This window comes from Mytilus galloprovincialis, chromosome 3 (assembly GCF_965363235.1).
Source record: "Mytilus galloprovincialis chromosome 3, xbMytGall1.hap1.1, whole genome shotgun sequence".
NCBI lineage: Eukaryota > Metazoa > Mollusca > Bivalvia > Mytilida > Mytilidae > Mytilus > Mytilus galloprovincialis.
This window is the reverse complement of record NC_134840.1, coordinates 12,404,277-12,425,387: the sequence shown is the minus strand read 5'-3', so window position 1 is coordinate 12,425,387 and position 21,111 is coordinate 12,404,277. Positions and strand designations below refer to the sequence as shown.

The 21,111-nt window shown below is 35.0% G+C and overlaps 1 protein-coding gene across 1 annotated transcript in view; it reads right to left on the bottom strand.

Annotated features, from left to right (window-relative positions):
- LOC143067200 (dynein axonemal heavy chain 2-like) overlaps positions 1–21,111 on the bottom strand; it is a 101,029-nt gene that overhangs the window by 12,112 nt on the left and 67,806 nt on the right. The window contains exons 57-69 of the mRNA XM_076240295.1: positions 20,208–20,349; positions 19,132–19,421; positions 17,277–17,441; positions 16,932–17,057; positions 16,419–16,634; positions 15,860–16,010; positions 9,281–9,430; positions 8,999–9,131; positions 8,588–8,732; positions 7,007–7,206; positions 3,747–3,873; positions 2,886–3,072; positions 2,142–2,347 (exon numbers count right to left, since the gene is read on the bottom strand). Of these exons, the coding sequence (XP_076096410.1) occupies positions 2,142–2,347; positions 2,886–3,072; positions 3,747–3,873; positions 7,007–7,206; positions 8,588–8,732; positions 8,999–9,131; positions 9,281–9,430; positions 15,860–16,010; positions 16,419–16,634; positions 16,932–17,057; positions 17,277–17,441; positions 19,132–19,421; positions 20,208–20,349 (2,238 nt within the window). The remainder of the gene's footprint in view (positions 1–2,141; positions 2,348–2,885; positions 3,073–3,746; positions 3,874–7,006; positions 7,207–8,587; positions 8,733–8,998; positions 9,132–9,280; positions 9,431–15,859; positions 16,011–16,418; positions 16,635–16,931; positions 17,058–17,276; positions 17,442–19,131; positions 19,422–20,207; positions 20,350–21,111) is intronic.

The following is a 21,111-nucleotide window of genomic DNA, read 5'->3' as shown; positions in this document are numbered from 1 at the left end:
TTATTTTTGTTGATATCAATTTTGGTAAATTGTCAGAGATAAAATGATTTTTTTCATGGGTTTGCAGAGACCCTTATGCAAACAAGCCTATAAAAAAAATTGTACTCTGTTGAACACTTAAAAATTTCTGGTTTACCAATACTAAAAAAATCTAGGAAATCAATATCCCATGAGTCATACTAAATTATTATGAACTCACAGTACTATTTTTCCCAATACAGTCAAACCTGAGTAAACCGGACCCTGAATAAACCAGTTTACTGTCCATTCCGCCCAAAAATTAAAGTCCCATTTTTTTCCCTTCAAAGTCTTTGTTAAAATACCCTTTGTAAATCGGACCCTGTATATTCCGAATTCTGGTCTAATGATGCAGTCCCAATACCCTTAATTACATCAATTATTACCTGTCAAAACCAGTTTGTCTAATTAATTTAAAATGATAACAGTATTGATCGATATGCAATTAAACATATTTGTTTATACAAGCTGACTTTTTAAGGATAACCAATTATCCAGGTGTTAAACTGTGAACTTACACATGGTACAGAAGTGTCAGCTGTATTATTGAAACACTATAAAAGTGTTAACAAGTGAAACTGCGAGCTACTGCTCACTGATGATACCCCCGCCGCAAGTGGATAATATTAATAGTGTAAAAATATGCAAGTGTTCGGTAAACAGGAAGTTGTCGAGTGATGAATCTGAAAACACATCACACGGTATAGCTGACTTATAAAAATCCTGAAACCAAATTTCAGAAATCCTTGTATTGTAGTTCCTGAGAAAAATGTGACGAAAATTTTTAACTTGGTTATCATGTGTAAAATCATACAAGTGTTCGGTAAACAGGAAGTAGTCGAGTGATGAATCTGAAAACGCATCACACGGTATAGCTGACTTATATAAATCCTGAAACCAAATTTCAGAAATCCTTGTATTGTAGTTCCTGAGAAAAATGTGACGAAAATTTTCAACTTGGCTATCATGTGTAAAATCATACAAGTGTTCGGTAAACAGGAAGTTGTCGAGTGATGAATCTGAAAACGCATCAAACGGTATAGCTGACTTATATAAATCCTGAAACCAAATTTCAGAAATCCTTGTATTGTAGTTCCTGAGAAAAATGTGACGAAAATTTTCAACTTGGCTATCATGTGTAAAATCAGACAAGTGTTCGGTAAACAGGAAGTTGTCAAGTGATGAATCTGAAAACCCATCACACGGTATGGCTGACATATATAAATGTTGATACCAAATTACAGAAAGGGTGGATGTGTAGTTCCTGAGAAAAATGTGACGAAAGTTTCATGGGACGGACTGACTGACGGACGGACGGACTGACAGACAGAGGTAAAACAGTATACCCCCCCTTTTTTAAAGCGGGGGTATAATAATTAAACTGAAAGACACACCAACTATATTTCGTTTGATAATATTCTGGGTTTTTAATCGACTGTAGCAACGTCGGAAACGAACGATGGAAGAAAAAAGAAACTCTTGTGTCACAATTCAAACAACGCAAGGATTCTGATGCAAATGAATACAATGAGCACAAAGTGAAAGTGAAACTGACAAGTCGGAGACTGATGCTACCGAGGTCTATTTGACATACGATAATATGTAAAAAAAGGTTACAATATTATTTTTTCGAATCGAGGAACAACCAGTTCCTTAAATTTCTATAGCCAATGAATAAGAAGATTCAAAACAACGATCGTGCGAAGTTATTACAGTACGTTATTACGCTTTGTATTATCAGTTTATAATTTACATACATAATTTTACAATTAGACAGAACTTTTACCTGCAATATATCGGACGTCACAAGTCATTAACTTACGGTCCAATACGGAAACCTGAATAAAACGACCTACTGTCCAAACCAGCCCTTTTTCATAGTCCCGTAGCCGGCCGGTTTATACAGGTTTATTTACTGTACCAATCATTATAGAAATATAAAAAGATAATCATTTATCTCAAAGAACAAAATCATATTGAATCAGACTGACAATGATTGAACCAACGAGAATATAAAACCTTCTACCTTTTTAATTTTAAATGCATAAAAATAAGTGAAAATTTGTTCATCAATTGTACTTGAGAAAGTCAAGATATGTAGTAGGATACATGCTATAACTTACCGCCCCATTAGACAGAATAAATATCAGCGGTGTTTTACAATTACAATCATCGATAACTTGTGACATATCTAGGGCTGGTGGCTCTGTAAACTTTACACCCAGATGATTCAAAATAAAAGTTGTACAACAGAATGACACCCGGTCTGGTCTCAAGGATCGAACAAATAACATTTTCTGTAATTCATTACATGCATTCTCCCATTCTCCTGTAATATAGACATCATCAGTGAGTAAAACACAATTTGAGATTTAATCTTAAGGATCATACAAATAAATTCTCTTTTAATTCAATTCAGTTTTTGTATAAAACATATCTCAAATACCTTTTTTTCATTCTACCTTTTATCTAAGAGTGAAGAATGTATATCAATGAGACTTCAACACAATGACACTTATATCTATGTAAAGATTTCTCTAATTCTTTGGCAATTTAGTGCTTTCTGGATCAATTGTTTCCAAATTTTAATCAATGTGCAGCTGCTGATGATCTCAGTTGGTTAAGCAGAAAAGACATAGTCTTTGTCAGCTCTCAAGATGAATTGAAATGTGCTATCCAGTATTAAAGAAAATTACATCATTGCAGAATAGATTAATCTTTAGAAATTGTTTGTTCACTTTGTTTCTTACTAGGGTGCAAGATCGTTACGATCGTTTATATATGTATGGATGGATCTGTCATAGAGTTGTCACTTGTTTAGACGTACTTATATATATATATATATATATATATAAATATAAACTTACCAGGTAGGGGTGTTTTTTCTGGTTCAGCAGAAGAGTACCATGTGTGCCAATCTTTTGGATATTGTTCAAAGGATGTAATTATTCCGTGGAAGTTGGTTAGTTTGTCTAACTCTGTAATGTTATCCCAAGCTGTGTCTGATAACCAGTTAGAGCAAGGATTATCTATTTGACTGTCCCTATCCATAACCTGAAATATACAGAAGATAATGTCCTGAGACAGTCACAAACAATAATCTGAATTACACTACAAATAATGTCTTGAGACAGACCCTAGCAATTACGTGAAATATACAGCAAATAAAGTCTGGGGACATTCCCTAACAATAACCTGAAGTATACAGCAAATAATTTCCTAAGACAGTCCCTAACAGACCAGAATTATATATCAAATAATGTTCTAAGACAGTCCCTAACAGACCAGAATTATATATCAAATAATGTTCTAAGACAGTCCCTAACAGACCAGAATTATATATCAAATAATGTTCTAAGACAGTCCCTAACAGACCAGAATTATATATCAAATAATGTTCTAAGACAGTCCCTAACAGACCAGAATTATATATCAAATAATGTCAAGCTTAGCAAACTTAATACATACAATTCAACCATATAAGAATCTCCATACATAAACTACCCTCAATATAAGATAATTAATTGATATTTATACCCCCCCCTGGATCCGCCAATGTGATCCCTATGCTAAAGTCCACCAAGTAAGAAAATGGAATCCTATACATCTAATGCCAAAGTGAAAGACAATGAAATTGATTCACAAACTTACAATGCCACCATATTTGAAAATGAATCCCTATACTTCCAATGCCACTGTGCAAGATAATTATTGAACCCCATACTTACAATGCCACCATGAAGGAAGAAACTGTACTCATCCATGTTGATTTTATTAACTGCTTCTAAAATCTTCACACACATTTGAAATGACATTAGCAGTTTGTGTCTCTCAAACAAGCCTCTACAAGCATATCTGAAAATAAAACAATTAACTAAGAATAATGGGAGATGTACCTCCATGAGACAGCAACCCAAGGACAAAAATAACCATGAGATATTTAGACTATCAATTACAATCTAAGCAGTGTTTAGTTAAAGTGTGTAATCAGGTTTTGTTCTCTTTTTTTTTTTTATAAATATTATCTCAATTATCAACCTAGTGAAATAAAGGCAAATTAATAAATATTATTATATATATGGAGTTTATTGCATTGTTTTACTATTGTCCACAGAAGAGGATTAAGCATCTTCATTCTAATTAAGGTAAGAAACAAGAATGTGTCCATAGTACACGGATGCCCCACTCGCATTATCATTTTCTATGTTCAGTAGACCGTGAAATTGGGTTCAAAACTCTAATTTGGAATTAAAATTAGAAAGATCATATCATAGGGAACATGTGTACTAAGTTTCAAGTTGATTAGACTTCAACTTCTTCAAAAACTACCTTGACCAAAAACTTTAACCTGAAGCGCACGGACGCACAGACGCACAGACGCACAGACGCACAGACGCACAGACGGACGGAGGCACAGACCAGAAAACATAATGCCCCTCTACTATCGTAGGTGGGGCATAAAAAGTGGTTTCCTCTAAAAAAATTCAGTATAAAAGACTACAAATTCATAATCATCATACCTGTCAACTGACCCGTATTCTGCGGGTGTGACCCGAGATTTTTCACAATTCTGAGGGATCACCCGGAATACCCGCCGGGTCATTGAAATAACCTGGGAATTCCGAAAATGACCCGATTTCACCCTTATTTCTTAGCCTTGAGATTGATTTCATAAGTAATATTCCCTCGAGAATACTGTGGATTCACTTTTATTCGTGGTATACCAATTTTCGTGTGTTTCGAGGGTCACAGCGAACAACGAATTTAAGAATTCAACGAAGAATAATCCCGATAAAAATGTTTGGAGTCGGATGTTTATTTCCAGTTATGTTATGGTGTCAGACCACCAATTAAAAGTCCCTATATGTTCAACCAAATTTTGCAATTTTCATAGCTTTCTAAATTTTTTATCTTAAGTTTAACCTCTTACAAACCAGGTATGTCCTGAATCGTACAGATATCACCTTTCTTCATGCCAATTTTCAGCATACCTTTAAAGCCATATAAGAAAGAAGAGACCTTCCGAATGGATGTACCACTAAAAATAACCCCTGATTTTCTTGAAATCTTAAATTAGTATACTATGGAGCGCATTAATCCTCAATTTTTAATGTCAACTCATAGACAAGTAAATTTGGGCTCAAAATAGTCTTAATATATTTCTCTTTCACAAAAAGTTTCATTTCTGCAAATTTGTTGGGTAGTTTAAGTAAACAATGACATCAAATGCACTATTTTTTGTCCCAGTAGGCCTACTTTCACATACGTTCTAAATTTGAGGGAGTAATTGGTCGTGTGACACCTTATGCAGTTCTAGTATAGTGTTGACTAGCAATAAACATTGTAACATAACACATGTTTTTTATCAAAAGAAGATACAAGTATTTTGATTAAATCAATAATTAATATATCGAATATCAGTGATAATTTACTTTTTAAAATTGATTAAAACTGTTCATGGAAAATAACTGCAAGTTGGTAATTACTGTGTCATAGTTTGGTTTACTAGTGATTGACAATCAATAGGATTAAGTACAGGGATATTGCCCGTAGGTAATATTGTTCATGACAGGAACATTTATTTTCACACCTTTAACTTATATGACTGTTTATTGTATCGTGATTAGGAAAATGAGCTTTCAATCATAAAGTTTTGATTGCCTTATAGAATTCCGGCAAGCATTTATAAATTGTAAAACAACAAATAATTAGTTGTCTTTGTCCATTATTGTAATAGAAGTTTTGAATGAACACTTTAACCTAAAATGACCAAGCCAGGATTTTGACAATTCAAAACTTTTTCAATGAATTCCTTCTTTTTTTGTTTGTTTTATTATTGATCAAACCAAGGAGGTTAAATGATCTACTAAATCAAAAAGAAATCCACGAATTACGTATCTCAATTTTTTTTTGTAATCAGCGATCCACGAAAATTGATACCCACGAAAATAAATGAATTCACAGTACTCCTTTGAAATACCGGCAAATTCGTAATTCTTCCATGAACAGGAAGTTCATCTAGCTATGTAAACTGTCAAATTAAGTGACCCATTAAGTGAATGGCTTCACTTGACAGCTTTGGTGTCAAACACACTGTTAATTAACACCAATTACCTTAGCTTTAGGTCGTAAATAAATTGCACCATAATTGGTTTACAAACTGAACTAGAGTTACTTCCCCTTATTTGTCAAAATTATTCCTTATATTTACGTTTTATGGGTGAAAAAGATTAAATCATAAAAATATAAAATTCAAATACATATTGAAAAATAACTTTTCATTATTTTTATACCTTTATACAATTTTATAAAAAAAGTTGAAAATTATTTTTTACATTTATACTTCCTTTAACTGTATTACTATATTTTACCATAGTCTAATTTCCTTGATAATGAAGAATAGTATAGTTGAAGGCTACATAGTCAAAAGTCTCGAACATTTATAAAGATAAAAAAAAAAGTCTCGAACATTTAAGAATTACATTAAATTCTAGTGTTTTGAGATTGTAGTATTTTCTTTCTAAAAGTAAAGCACATAAGACTGAGTTACACAAAATTATAAAAATCTTTAAAAGTGCAATGAAATAATATTTAATAAGATTTAAAATGACTTAACAAAGTGAACATGCATTGATGTTTTGGTATCTTTGATATACATTATAAGAAAATGTACCATAAATACTGAAATTCAGCTCGAAAAAGTTTGTACTCGTTATGACCTGAGATTTGATTCTTCAATGAAGGTCATGACCTGCATTTTCATCGTCACAGGTTGACGAGTATGAATCATACAGTTTCGATACGACAATTAGTTACATTGCAAAATGTCAATTCCTGTAAACAAAGCTGCAAATTCAATCATCTTCTATCTAAAATAAGTATATAGACCAAATAGAGTTATCATATGTATATGAAATTATTCATTTTATGTATATTTAGACAAATTTTTCATATTTGAAGGTTTGTGACATATGCAACAAGAACTTACTTGTAAACAGCATAAGTGTGGTATTCATTTAAATTAACAATTCTTTCATCCAGCTTTTGACTTTTCTGACTTCTGTCTATTGACTGTAGAAATAATTCTATGTAGGAGTCCAGAGAAAACTGGTACATAGGATCAATCATTCCCATGTCATTCAAGACAAAGAACAAAATGGCAGCTCTCTGGGCACATGATCTGTAGCCCTACAAATATATAAAGAATGTATTGCATTGGTCCAAATCAAACTGGTACATTGGATCAATCGAGGCCATGTCTTTAAATAAAATCGCTGCTCTCTGGGCACACGATCTATAGCACTACAAATACGTAAAGAATTTATTGTATTAGTCCAAATAAAACTGGTACATTGGGTCAATTATTCCCTTGTCATTCAAGACAAAAAACAAAATGGCAGCTCTCTCGGCACATGATCTGTAGCCCTACAAATATATAAAGAATGTATTGCATTGGTCCAAATCAAACTGGTACATTGGATCAATCGAGGCCATGTCTTTAAATAAAATCGCTGCTCTCTGGGCACACGATCTATAGCACTACAAATACGTAAAGAATTTATTGTATTAGTCCAAATAAAACTGGTACATTGGGTCAATTATTCCCTTGTCATTCAAGACAAAAAACAAAATGGCAGCTCTCTCGGCACATGATCTATATCCCTACAAATATGTCAAGAATTAATTGTATTGTTACAGAGAAAACTGGTAAATGTCATTCAAGACAAAGAACAAAATAGCAGCTCTCTGGGCACATGATCTATAGCCCTACAAATATACAAAGAATTACATGTATTGGTCCAAATTAAACAGGTTAATTTGATCAATTGATTCCATACCGTTCAAGAAAAAAAAATAATGACAACTTTCTGGGCACATGATATGTAGCCCTACAAATATATAATGAATTTATTAAACTTTTGTAGGGAACATGAAAATAGGCAGTTGAACACATATTGAATAAAAAAAAATTGACTTCAAACAATATACCCAGATGACTTTTAAAATGTTTATATCATTGAAAAAGCTACAAATTATCTCCCTTTGGTGAAAAAATGCCATTTAAAAAAAAATGAAAATGAAATAACTTTTTTAACTCATTGGTGACCTATATTTTTTATTATTTTTTTCAAATGAATTGTACTTAAACTAAACTATTGTAAAATTTAAGCGATTTCTGTAATTTAGTTCTTTTTTTATTTTGATTTAACCTTTTTTTCTCCTATTAGTTCAACAGAAAAAAAATGCCTTAACAAAAATGCATGCTTCTTTCAAAGGCAAATTGTGAGCTTAAATGAACGGTGACCCCATATTTGTATTTAATTTTTCCATTAAGTATAGGATAAAGTTTATTTATAGAAAAAAATAGTGAAAACCTATATCTAAAAAAAAAAATATTTAGACCCGCGAGCCCCCTTAAAGTTTTTTCTATTTCAAGCCACTGGATTGATCATTAACTAATAGAAAAGATTTAAGTAGATATTGGTCTGTTAAAAGATAAATATTTGTGTTGATGTCCTAAGACACTTCCTATTAAGTTATTTTGCATCTCTTATAGACATATACTAACCTCTCGAGCAGCATCAATTTTATGTTCTGTTTGTTCAGATATCTGGAGTTTCTCTGACACTTCCTGTGAAGTCATTTTAGATGTCTGTAATGTGTTAACTAACTGTTCATCGTCTAATAAAGACCCCTTCGTCTCATTTAAAAGTCTGAAATATATTGTAAATATGAAGTAGTTAATTTAGACATCATTATATATCTATGTCTAAATAATGACAAATATCACACTAAAATCTGCACTATTGCAAGTGTTAGGCAAAACATTAATACAGAATCTCATTTCACAAAATTACTAATCTAAGGTTAAGGTCAATGTCATGTGTCATATCAACAAGTCCACCTTTAAGCTGGTAAATTTTCTGTAAATGATAAAGTAAAAACAGAAGAAACAAGTTGCATTAAGATGAAAACAAACCTGAGAATTTCATCTTCACATTCTTCTAACTTTTTCTTTCCACTGGCAATACTCTTCACCAGCTGGTCTTTAGTTTCCTCTAGTTCTGCTTTCTCTTTTTTAACCACAATACCGAGGAACTGAGCTTGTAGTCCTTTAATGAGAAATAATAAACGAAGTCTATAAAACAGAAATGAATCAATCATAAAGGACAACTGGCCTTATCTGGCATTTTATCATTCAAATTTTAAATCACTTCTAAAGTTTTACAGTGGAAGTACCAAGTTTTATTGTTATATTTACCTTGCTCTTTAACAGCAAAGTTGACAATGGTAGTTTTGGTAGATATATCTGGCATATAGTGGGGGTTACCAAGTTTTGTTGTGATGTAGAATCTGAAATCAGAGTTGTACTCTATCTCTTTATCACCAACTTTAATACAAGTGACACCACCTGAAACAAATTAAATACAAACCATTTTATTTTATCATAAAAATCTACACTGAATGACCAATAAATATATATCCTTTTATTAAATCTTTATTTTTTTATAATAAAGTAAATTACTTTTTTCAATTAATAGAACATAATTTGATATAGTTGAAACTCGGTTGGGTTGAAAACTAGGATGAATCGAAATAGTTTCTCAGTCCAGGTAAAATTCCTGTTTCATCATTACATAATTACCTCTGATGAGTCAAACTCGGCTGATTCGTAAAATTAAATTTTTAGAATTAAAATTTAGTTTTGTAAATTAAATACTCACCTTCATAAATTTAGATATCAGTCCACTCGCTGCATTATTCAACCGGAAACCAGCCAGAAAAAGAAACCATGACCCCGTGACAACCTCTCCCACCTGACACCTGTGTGTCCTAAACCTTCATCATTTATTCCTTAAAATGCTAGGCACTAAAAGGGGGATGAAGGGGAGGAGGGAGGGACCTCTGATTTATGAAGGTGAGTATTTAATTTACAAAACTAAATTTTAATTCTAAAAATTTAATTTTTATTACATTAAATACCTCACCTTCATAAATTTAGATAACAGAATTTAAGGTAGATCATAAGTAAATCTTTTTTGAGACAGAATTTTCTTATACTTAGCCAGAATGAAGATTTTAATATGCTCTTTTCAAAAATATGATAAAAAGTAGGGGTCACCGTGCTATTTTTCAAGCTATGAGTCGTTGAAAATTGCCTAAATTTGGTTAGATTGTTCATGGAAAAACACAATTGTGTGCATAAAAAATAATCTATGAGATAGAATTTTGAAATAAATTGTGAAAAGATAGGTTTTGTCATATGTTTTAAGAAAATAAAAAGAAAAAATGGTGTCACCGAACTTGTTTTCTTGCTACAAGTTAAAAGAAAAAAATTCCCTATCTGTCCAGTATAAATTTTTTACTAAAAGAGTTATCTTCCCTGAAATGGCTCATTTGAAAAAAATGATTCAAAAAGCAAAACAAAAAATGATATTTGGTTAATTATTTTGAATTATACAATAAATTGCCAAGTTTTCTTTATATTTATTAAACAGTCTTACCATCAAATTGCAAATCTGTCCAAATTTGCAGATTTAGGCAAATAACTAGACCGATTTTTTACTGTGATTGTTCAATCCAAGATGGCGGTATACCATGAATCTACCTTAACGAAGGGCTGAATCCCCATCACTAGGAGGAGGAAAAACAACCTGTTGAGCAGCAACCAAAGGCCCTAAAGAATAGAGGTTGTCACAATGAAGAGGCATGGACCGTAAATAATGGTTATAAAAGGCACTATCAGACCTCCAAAAACCAGCTGACATGATTTCCGACATAGAGGAGGAATTAAAAATGTTCCAAGAAGAGGCTAAGGCTCTTACTTCATGTGCTTTAACTTGATGTTTAACTAAAACTTCAGAAGAAGCAGATTTATAGGCCAAAATGACAGTATTGCAAATCCAAGTAGAAATGGTTTTGGCAGAAATGTCAGAAATTCCTTTTTTAATAGGAATAAACAACCTAGAAGAACCAGCAGATCTTAATTTCGCTGAAGAAGCTAGGTAAACAAGCAAGGCTCTCACTGGACACAAAACCTGATTATCCGATGTGGGAGGTAAAGCAGGAATAGTAATAATACCAGAACCTTTATCAGGTAACTGGTTCTTTGCTAAAAAAGATGGATCAGTGAGAAGAGTAACTGAAGACTTATCAGATGCAAAGCGGAGACAAGACTCAGAAATTGACAGAGCATGAATCTCGCTCCTTCTGCGACCAGTAGCCAAAGCTATCAGAAAACAACATTTATAAGATAAAAATTTGAAGGAGGCTGAATGTAAAGGTTCAAAAGGTGAAAACTGAAGAACCTTCAAAACTAAACCTAAGTCCCAAGAAGGAACCAAACGCCTTTGACGAGGTCTATTAAGGCAAAAGTTTTTTTTATCAATAATGACAAAAACTCATTATCCCCAAAATCAGAGCCTCCTGAAAGTGATATTGTTCTGGCTATGGCAGATCTATATCCCTTTATAGTAGAAGGAGAATAACCTTTCTCCTCAAAAAGGTAAAGGAAGAAATCCGCTAACTGTTGTACAGTGACAGAGAGTGGATTAATCTGCTTCGACAGACACCAAGTACAGAAGATAGACCATTTGGAGTCATAAACTGCTCCTGTAGATTGTCTGACTGATCCTGAGATACGCTTGGTTGCTCCCTCAGAAAAGCCTCCCTTTCTGAGGGAATCCCTGACAACAACCAAGCGTGCAGATGGAGATTCTCCAGACCTTGATGCAGTTTTCTTCCTTTGAATTGAGACAGTAGATCCTCTCTTAGAGGCAAACAAAGGGGCTTCGCACAACACAGAAGTAGTAGTTCTGGGAACCAAGACTGTCTTGACCAAGCCGGAGCAATAAGAATGGTCTTGCAAAGATCCCTCTGAATCTTGTGCAAGATCTTTGGAAGAAGACGAAAAGGAGGGAACATGTAACTGAACATTCCCTTCCAAGATAGGGTCATAGCATCTACTGCCCAAGCTTTCTCGTCTGGAATGGGAGAAACGTAAGTCTCCAATTTGTGATTCAGACTGGTGGCAAAAAGATCTATATGAGGACGATCCCAACGAAGAATGATCTCCTGAAACACTGATGGATGAATTTCCCATTCTGTGTTCACTGGAACACGGGAACGGGAGAGAGCATCCGCCAGAAGATTTTGACTGCCTGGAACATGTCTCACTGACAGAAAAATATTGAGACTGTGACACAGAAGAAGAATTTCCTTGCTCAGATGATACAGAGAAAAGGAATGGGTCCCTCCTTGATTCTGAAGATAAGCCACTACTGTGGAGTTGTCCGTGGCAACCAGTAGTGACTGACCCTGAATCACAGCCTGAAACTGACGGAGAGAAAGAAACACAGCTCTCATCTCTAGAAGATTGATGTGTTCCTCCAACTGAGCACCTGACCAAAGGCCTGATGCTGTCCTGCCCTCCAGATAAGCTCCCCAACCCATCAGACTCGCATCTGTGAACAAAGTTAGGCTGGGGTCTGGAGGATCCAACAAAACTCCCTTCCGAAGATGTTTTTCCTGAAGCCACCATTGAAGATGAGGTAACAACCGAGGAAGGATGGGAACAGGTGCCTCCCACAACTGAGAAATTGGATGCCAAAACTCCATCAGATACCACTGGATTGGACGAATGTGTAGACGTCCTAGTGGAATGACGTCCATGATCGAAATCAAGAAACCCACCAGCTGAAGCAATTGACGAGCTGGGACAGATGAAAACTGAGTCAGAGCATTGACTAACTGACATACCTTGACTACCTTCTCTTCTGGAGGAAGCACTAGACCCAAATCTGTCCGAAAATGTTCTCCCAGGAAATTGAAACTCTGACTGGGAATTATCTCTGATTTTTCCCATGAAATCAAAAAACCCAGTCTCAGGAGTAAAAGGATAGACAAATTGGTGTGTTCCTCCAAAAGAGAACGGCAATGATTCTTGATGAGAGAATCGTCTAGGTAGGAATGAATGAGAACTGCCCGAGTATGAAGATACGACACCACCGTCTGAAAAATCCTGGTAAAAACTAGGGGTGCAATAGCCAGGCCAAAAGGCATAGCCTTGAAACTGTAAACCTTGTCTGCCCACACCAGTCTCAGGAAATGACGAAACTTGTGAGAAATAGGGATGTGAAAATAGGCGTCCATCAAATCTAGAGAGGTTGTCCAAGTTCCTAAATGAATTGTCGACCTGATAGACCTGTTGGTCTCCATTTTGAAATGTGGGACCACCAGATACTGATTGAGAACAGAAAGATCTAGAACCGGTCTCATTTTCCCGTTCTTCTTGGGTACCAAGAACAGCCGGGAATAAAACCCTAGATGAAAAGGAGGATTTACCTCCTCCAAAACACCCTTCTGAATCAGAATGTTCACTTCGTTTTGTAACAACTGATTCTTTTGAGAATCCTTTGTCACTGACAGATTGATTGGAACAGGAGAAAGAGGAGGCTGTTCCAGAAACTGAAGTTCCAATCCCCTCCGTAAAATCGAAAGTACCCACTTGTCTGAAGTTATCAGAGCCCATTGATCTAGAAAGTGGGACAGCCTGCCCCCCACTGGAAGATGAGGAAGAGGAGAAGTATAATTTTCCTCTTCCAGTGGGGAACGATTCAACGGAGGGGACAACACATCACTTACCCTGCTTCTTTCCCTTAACCACTTTAGCTTTCTTCCCACTTGAATAGTTGGGACGAGAAAAAGCTGGCCTCTTCGTAGACTGTGAAGAAGAAGAAGAGGTAGAAGCCTTGGGTTGATGAGAAGACGAAGAAGAAGAAGGATTATTCATCTGAGTAGTTTTGACAAATCTTTTCCCATCAGTGACCTTCACATCCACCTTGACTACAGGAGGGGCCTTATTCACCTCCTCCTGTAACTGCTCTAAGGAAACAGAGAACAACTTGTCCTTAGACAAAGGAGAACTGACAAGTCTCTGCTGAAGAGCTTCAGAGACAGTTGATTTTTCAAGAATCTCCTGTCTCTTAGCAAGAGTAAAGTTGGCCACAGTACCAAGAAGAAGGAATTGAGACATTCCAAGACTCTTGTCTACCTGAAGCAGCATAGACCTCAAATCTGAAAATTCCTCCCCTTTGTCCTTTAACAGAGACCCAGCTGCTGACAAAAAGTGCTCAGCTGTCTCAAGAACAAAAGTCAAACACCTCAGATTATTCTCTGACTTGACATAAGAAGCTTGAGAAAGTCTGAGGCCATCCAAAGGTTTCGAACCAAGCAAACTAGAAAAAGCCCGGTCACAAGCAGGAGCCGACATACCCAAGGAAGATCCATGGATCTCAAAGTCCTTAGATCTACATCTCCCTGGGTAAGAGGCAGGTCCGAAACCAGAGAACTTACTACCACCAGTTTTGCTAGTGTTAGCAAGATTCTCAGCCAGAGAAGAGTTTACAAAAGACAAAGCAGTTGTAAAGTGCCCAGACTCTGGAAAAGAATAATACCCCTTAGACTCTGGCTTGACTATACCTGAGCAAGCCATGAAATCTGAAGGAGTAGAAGAAACCCTAGGTGGAGACGACATGGGCATATCCGACATATTCCTACAAATAGAATAGACCAGACTCCTAAGGCATTCTGGGTTGCCTGAAGCAGGATCCTTAGGAGCGAAAGCATCTCCCTCTGTGCTTACTACACTATCAACATCAGAAATACCATCTTGGTCCTCCAAAAAGTTACCTTCCTGACTTCTAGGGGCCAAAGAAACTGAGTCGTCTTCCAACAACTGTCTAGGAGGTCTGGGAGGATCCTGTGCAGGATCCTGAGACAGACCCCTAGACTCCATAAGATCAAGCCTGTTACCAAATTCCAAAAACTTAGCATTAACAGTAGCTTGTATCTTGTGAATGGAGGTGGTAAGACTCCTCATCTCATCCTTAAAGGAGGATGACTCTGAAGAGGATCTACCACCAAACCCCTGACCAGACCAAACTGATTGAGCCGAATAAGGATCAAAAGGCTGGGGATAAGGCGGCAAGTTGGGCATTCCCATAGGCATGGGAGGGTATGCAAAATTCATGGGCCACCTAGTCCGAGAAAAGGGGTCACTCCTGATGCCAGCTGGTAGTGTCTCCTGCCTGCTTGTCGTGCAAGCCACAGGAGACGTTGGTATCTCTGCAGGCCTAGTTACGGTATGTGATACCCTGCTAGGCCTAGATAACCTCAACTGACTAGCACCAGGAGTGAAAGGCAAAGTCCTGACAGGAACAGGTTCCGAGTCCTGTTCCAGACCGACACCAGAAACACCTGGAATAAACTCCAAACTTCTATCCCAAAATTCATCTGAATGGGTGGCTGAACGCCAAGGGGACAACAAATTACCATTGGATGTGTGAATTTGACTGTCACTTACCTCTTGGGTACCTGAAGCTGGAATTTTATCCATAATATTCAGATAAAATTAATATAAAATTATCCAAATATACTATAATTATAAACAAAAATATCAATATAAATTACTAAATATATAAATTATCAACTTGTTAAACTGTTTGTGAAAAAATAAACTTTTTCCTCCTCCACAAAAAAACGTGCAGCATGCGTTGTAGAACCGGAAAAAATGATAAAGGTTTAGGACACACAGGTGTCAGGTGGGAGAGGTTGTCACGGGGTCATGGTTTCTTTTTCTGGCTGGTTTCCGGTTGAATAATGCAGCGAGTGGACTGATATCTAAATTTATGAAGGTGAGGTATTTAATGTAATAAAACTCGGATAAGTCAAGTAAATTTCATAGTCCTGACCAAGTAAAATTACTTTAAAACAACCTGAGTTGGAATTTACGAATTTTCAAAAGATGCACCCCTGATGGCTCCCGTTTTTATTATTTCACCTTTTTTAATCAATGATTTGTTCAGTATAGGATCCAATGATGGCTCTAGTTTCTCCCTGACATTTTGTAGTAAAACTGGTGTTCCAAAGTGTATCCCACTCTCTAGATATTTCATGTAGTCTGCCTGCTGAAAATCTATCACTTTTAATCCCTAAAATATAAATCAATTATTTTTAATTACATTACTGTATTAGGAATGTTTAGAAATAACTTTTGTTTTCCATATCAGCCTAAGTATCAATTCAAGAATGTAGAGATGTCTAGGACCATACAAGTTTCTGATATTGAAAAAAGAAATTTAACAATCTATTATCAACTTCACTGTATCATTCATTTGACGTTTATTTTCATAAGATCAAACAAAAATAATATTCCTTTCGATCATAAAAATATATTTCCTTAGATCATAAAAATATTATTCCTTAGATCATAAAAATAATTTTTCTGACTACAATATTTTAACAATAATGTCACATTTGAGAATGCAATTTTAAACAAATAAATTGTTGATACAGAGATATGTCTTGCCTGTATGTGTTTGCGGTAATTATCCACTTACCATTTCTGCTTCTTTGTTCTTGATCCATTTGATTGCCTGTCCTTGAGGATCCACCATCAGTGGCCATCTACTACCAGTGGTTACTATAACACCATTTTCTGTAGAGAAACTGTCACTTGGTAGGCCTTGGATATTCCATTCTCTTACTTGTGTAGGACGTGCCATGAACTCACTAAACTCAAATGTTGGTGTACATGGAATTCCTAACTTGGCAATCTGTATCCAAAAATAATGCTACCTTAATACCTTACATTTCACTGTTTGGCAGTTTTGACAATTTTTGAAGTTCTACAGATTTTCAACTTGATTTTGCTTTGTTTGTTAATATGTTTATTGCTTTATTGATATGCAAAGAAAATATAAAAGATTAAAATGCATCTTTTTTACTGTTGCTTTATAAGGTTCAGTATAAAGAAATATTTAAAACAAACATATATATATATATGAAATTCAAAATTCAAAGCTGCTGTATTCAATCCTATGCATGTGTTCATATTTATTTTATGTTCAAACCTGAGGAATCCATAATTTCTTGACAATTTTCTCTCTGTAGTTGGATAAGAATGGCCCCATGTAAGACATGAAGGCAGCAGCTAGCATGCAATCTCCTGGTAGAGTACTTATCTTTTCTTTCAAATTCTGAAGAAGAAAATGTCATTCTAGTGATCATCTTTTAATCATATATTGTGAGTCTTTGTGATATCAAAATTTTGATACAAAAATGAATAAAAAATATTTTTTTCTTTTTATCAAAGTCATTTCAATTTTAACTTTTATCTAATTAAGTCACTTAAGCTGAACATCTACAGTATCCATTACCTCAGTCACCCAGTAAGTTTTTAATTGCTGTTTTTTTACCTGAACTGTTTCTTCCCATCTGACCCTTTCTTCAGCCAGTCCCTCTACAAGTTTAGCAGCTCTTTCTAACATCATTTCTGTATAATCTGCCTTTCTCTTTAAATCTTCTTTCTGTTCCAACTTCTCGTCATAGACTCTCTTCAATTCTTCCATTTTAGCTTTAACCTGCATTGGTCATTATAGATTTGAATTCAATATTTTCTGATTAAACATAAGAAGAAAACTCCAGTGAGATAATCATGTGTAAGAAGGTGCTGTTTAGTTTACTTTCTTCACCTGATTGGAAATGAAAATGAACAGTGCTTAAAATCATTGTAGTATACATATATTTTCAAAAGAACAAAATTTTGTAAAAGGAAGGAAAAAATGGACATTTGATAATATCTAATACTTTTGGCAAATTCTCTGAAATTGTACAACTCCACTGTAATTATAGCCCAAAATATATATTATATATAATCTTTATAACTCAATGTTGTAACAACTATATAAATCAAAGAGCAGATTGCTCTGAGGGATACGATTGCTGTTGTTTTTTTGACACATGTATACATGTAGCTGGATAATATTATTTTCAAAATGAATTCAACTGCACATGTAAAATAAATAGTTATAAAATAGCCAATCCCGGATAAAGGTGTATGAACAATGCAATTAGGCCTATTGTGTTTTATTTTTGTACTATCAATTCAAAGTTTACTTTCCACAGCAGTCATTGAGACTCAGAGTGAGAAGGTATTTCACTTCGTATCTTATCACCTATTTTCCTACATTAATTTTAGGAGAAACTCCATTCCTAACTCTTTAAATATTTAATTTCCTTTGGGTCAGTGATCATGACTCCTTTCCATACACATTTATCGGTTTAAATTGCGATCGTTTTTAATATAATACGACGTTTATTGACAGAACGAGCTAATACTGGACATGTTGCTTTGATTCAGAATTCACAGAAGTTACTTCCGGAAGGGAGACAACTCGAAACGATAATATGGAAGACTCCATTTCGCCTGAAGGGGTGTTCTACGATGTGGACTAAATTTATTTTAATTTAAATGATGCATATGATTTAAAATTATGCAACAACAATAACCCTCAATAGCAGACATACATAGAAAAGATCCCATGAGTTATAAATTAGTGAATTGAGTGGGGAATCCAGAGCAACAATTCAATCTAAAACCCCTTGAAGTCAAGAAAACTATACGCATGCGCATAATTCCCAAAACAAACCCTGGAGCAAGAACGTGTATTAAATGTTTATTAAACGACCTAGATGGTTCTCTATTTTTCTTTGGAAGTACAATCTCAAATATCAGTTTCATAACGGTAATATATAAGAAAAACTCCCCTTCAGTTCTTATATGACAGAAATAGATTTATCGGAATTCAGAGAACTCTCGCATTTTATCAAAACTGGGAATTCCCTCTGACGTGTTTCTAAATTTATAAAAACACTAAATATAAATATTGCTTAATTCTGATTTTCCGTGTTGTTAAAAACACGCATATAAGTCAAGGGAATTATCAAACATGAAGATTATGAAAAGAACATTATAGGAAAGTTGTTTAAGTTCAATCCCTTTGTTTGTTTTTACCTTTTAACGCAAGACAATCATAAGAATCTGAGATGTTCCTTAATGTTTAGAATAAAACAATTGACATGAGGGCAATGCTCTGAGCCACTGGTATAAGTCTACAGATTGCTTGAAAGCAATCATATCCCAATAAAAAAGTGTTTGCATATCTAACTTTTTCATTCGTAATGATCTAAAATGAACTCTCTCCTCAGTAAACTAAAAATAACCCTACTCATTTAGAATTAAAATCTGCTAATAAAAGATATAATATAAACCTCTGCTAATTTCTGTTGAGCCTCGGCAAGAGCATCTTGTTTTTCTTGCAACTGTTTCATGGCGACATTCAGCCTCTGTTGTTTAGGTTGGACTACCCTGTAAACACGACCATACAATTCCATGGCTCTGACCCATAGACAGAGAGACTTGGCTGCCAGGGATACACGACCTACGATCTCAGGACGAAAGTCACTCTGGTTGACATAATTACTGCTGATCTTCTTTAACATTTTGTCTGATATGTTGTCTTTGTCATAGGCCACTAATTTATTGATGAAATTGTTATCACCTGTAATGAAAATCTTTTAACTAAGTTGGATAGTACTAGAAACATTACTAAAAGAGACAAAAACCCAAGTGCTGACATACAGTAAGCAGTCTCATTGAACCCATGGTTACCTCAACAATCCAGTTCAAACAACAGAAATCAGGAAATTAATTCCAAAAGACAACAGAATAAGAGGCTGGTTGTCACATCCCTTACAGCCATGCTTATGTTTTATTAACACAGAATACACTAATAATTGATGTGTCATTTATTAGTCTTATACTAAGCAGTGAGAAACTATGTAGACAAAAATAACAGTCATCACTTAAAAAAAGAGGTAAGAAAGAAAATTCTTTCGATTATTGTGTTTCACTGGGAAACATTTATAGGTCGTCTTTGTTGTCTTGTATCTTTATTGCTACAACTTCAGTATTTTGCTGTTTATAATTCTTGCATTCTTGCAATTCAAAAGGTGTGACCACTTTCGTCTTCTTTTGGGAGCTAGAATGGTCATGATATCAAACATCTGGCTAGAACATACCTAGGGTTAAAAATTGGCATTTGCTGCTTTGCTTCCAAACATGCAACATGGGGATGCATCCTATTACAGACTGTCACCGTGTGAAATCGCATTTTTAAATTTAGTTTGTCAGCCTGCTAAATTACTAATCAAACAATTCTTAGCTGCCAAAGACCTCTTCCTAATTATTATCCTGAATTGCAATCTAAAAATGTTTTCATCTGCAGTGTATGTGCTATCAGCTATCAATGAATGTGAAAGTTACATCTAACAAATCCTATACATACCAAGCTGTTTCTTGGCTTCAGACCAGGTAGGCTCATTGCCTCTGAGGATCATGACAGCTTCCATTACCTTCTCCACTTGTGCTGGGGGTCTTCCATAAGATCTGATCTCAGTTATATCATTCTTGTTCAGTGAATCAAGTGCCTGTAACCAATAAATACATGATTTCATGCAAAATCAACAAAATCATATTTTTAAAACATGTATTGTATTGTCCCAAGTGTTAAACACTTGGTTAAATTATAATCCTTCAGAGCAGGCATAGCTTCATCCAGATCATGCTAAGCTATGTCAGCCATGTGTTTATATAAAACATTATTCCTTCTTACCTCTATAGCTTCCTTTAGAGCAGGCATAGCTTCATCTAGATCATGCTGAGCTATGTCAGCCATGTGTTTATATAAAACATTATTCCTTCTTACCTCTATAGCTTCCTTTAGAGCAGGCATAGCTTTATCCAGATCATGCTGAACTATGTCAGCCATGTGTTTATATAAAACATTATTCCTTCTTACCTCTATAGCTTCCTTAAGAGCAGGCATAGCTTCATCTAGATCATTCTGAGCTATGTCAGCCGTGTGTTTACATAAAACACTATTCCTTCTTACCTCTATAGCTTCCTTAAGAGCAGGCATAGCTTCATCAAGATCATTCTGAGCTATGTCAGCCGTGTGTTTACATAAAACATTATTCCTTCTTACCTCTATAGCTTCAATTAGAGCAGGCATAGCTTCATCCAGATCATGCTGAGCTATGTCAGCCATGTGTTTACATAAAACATTATTCCTTCTTACCTCTATAGCTTCCTTTAGAGCAGGCATAGCTTCATCCAGATCATGCTGAGCTATGTCAGCCATGTGTTTACATAAAACGTTATTCCTTCTTACCTCTATAGCTTCCTTTAGA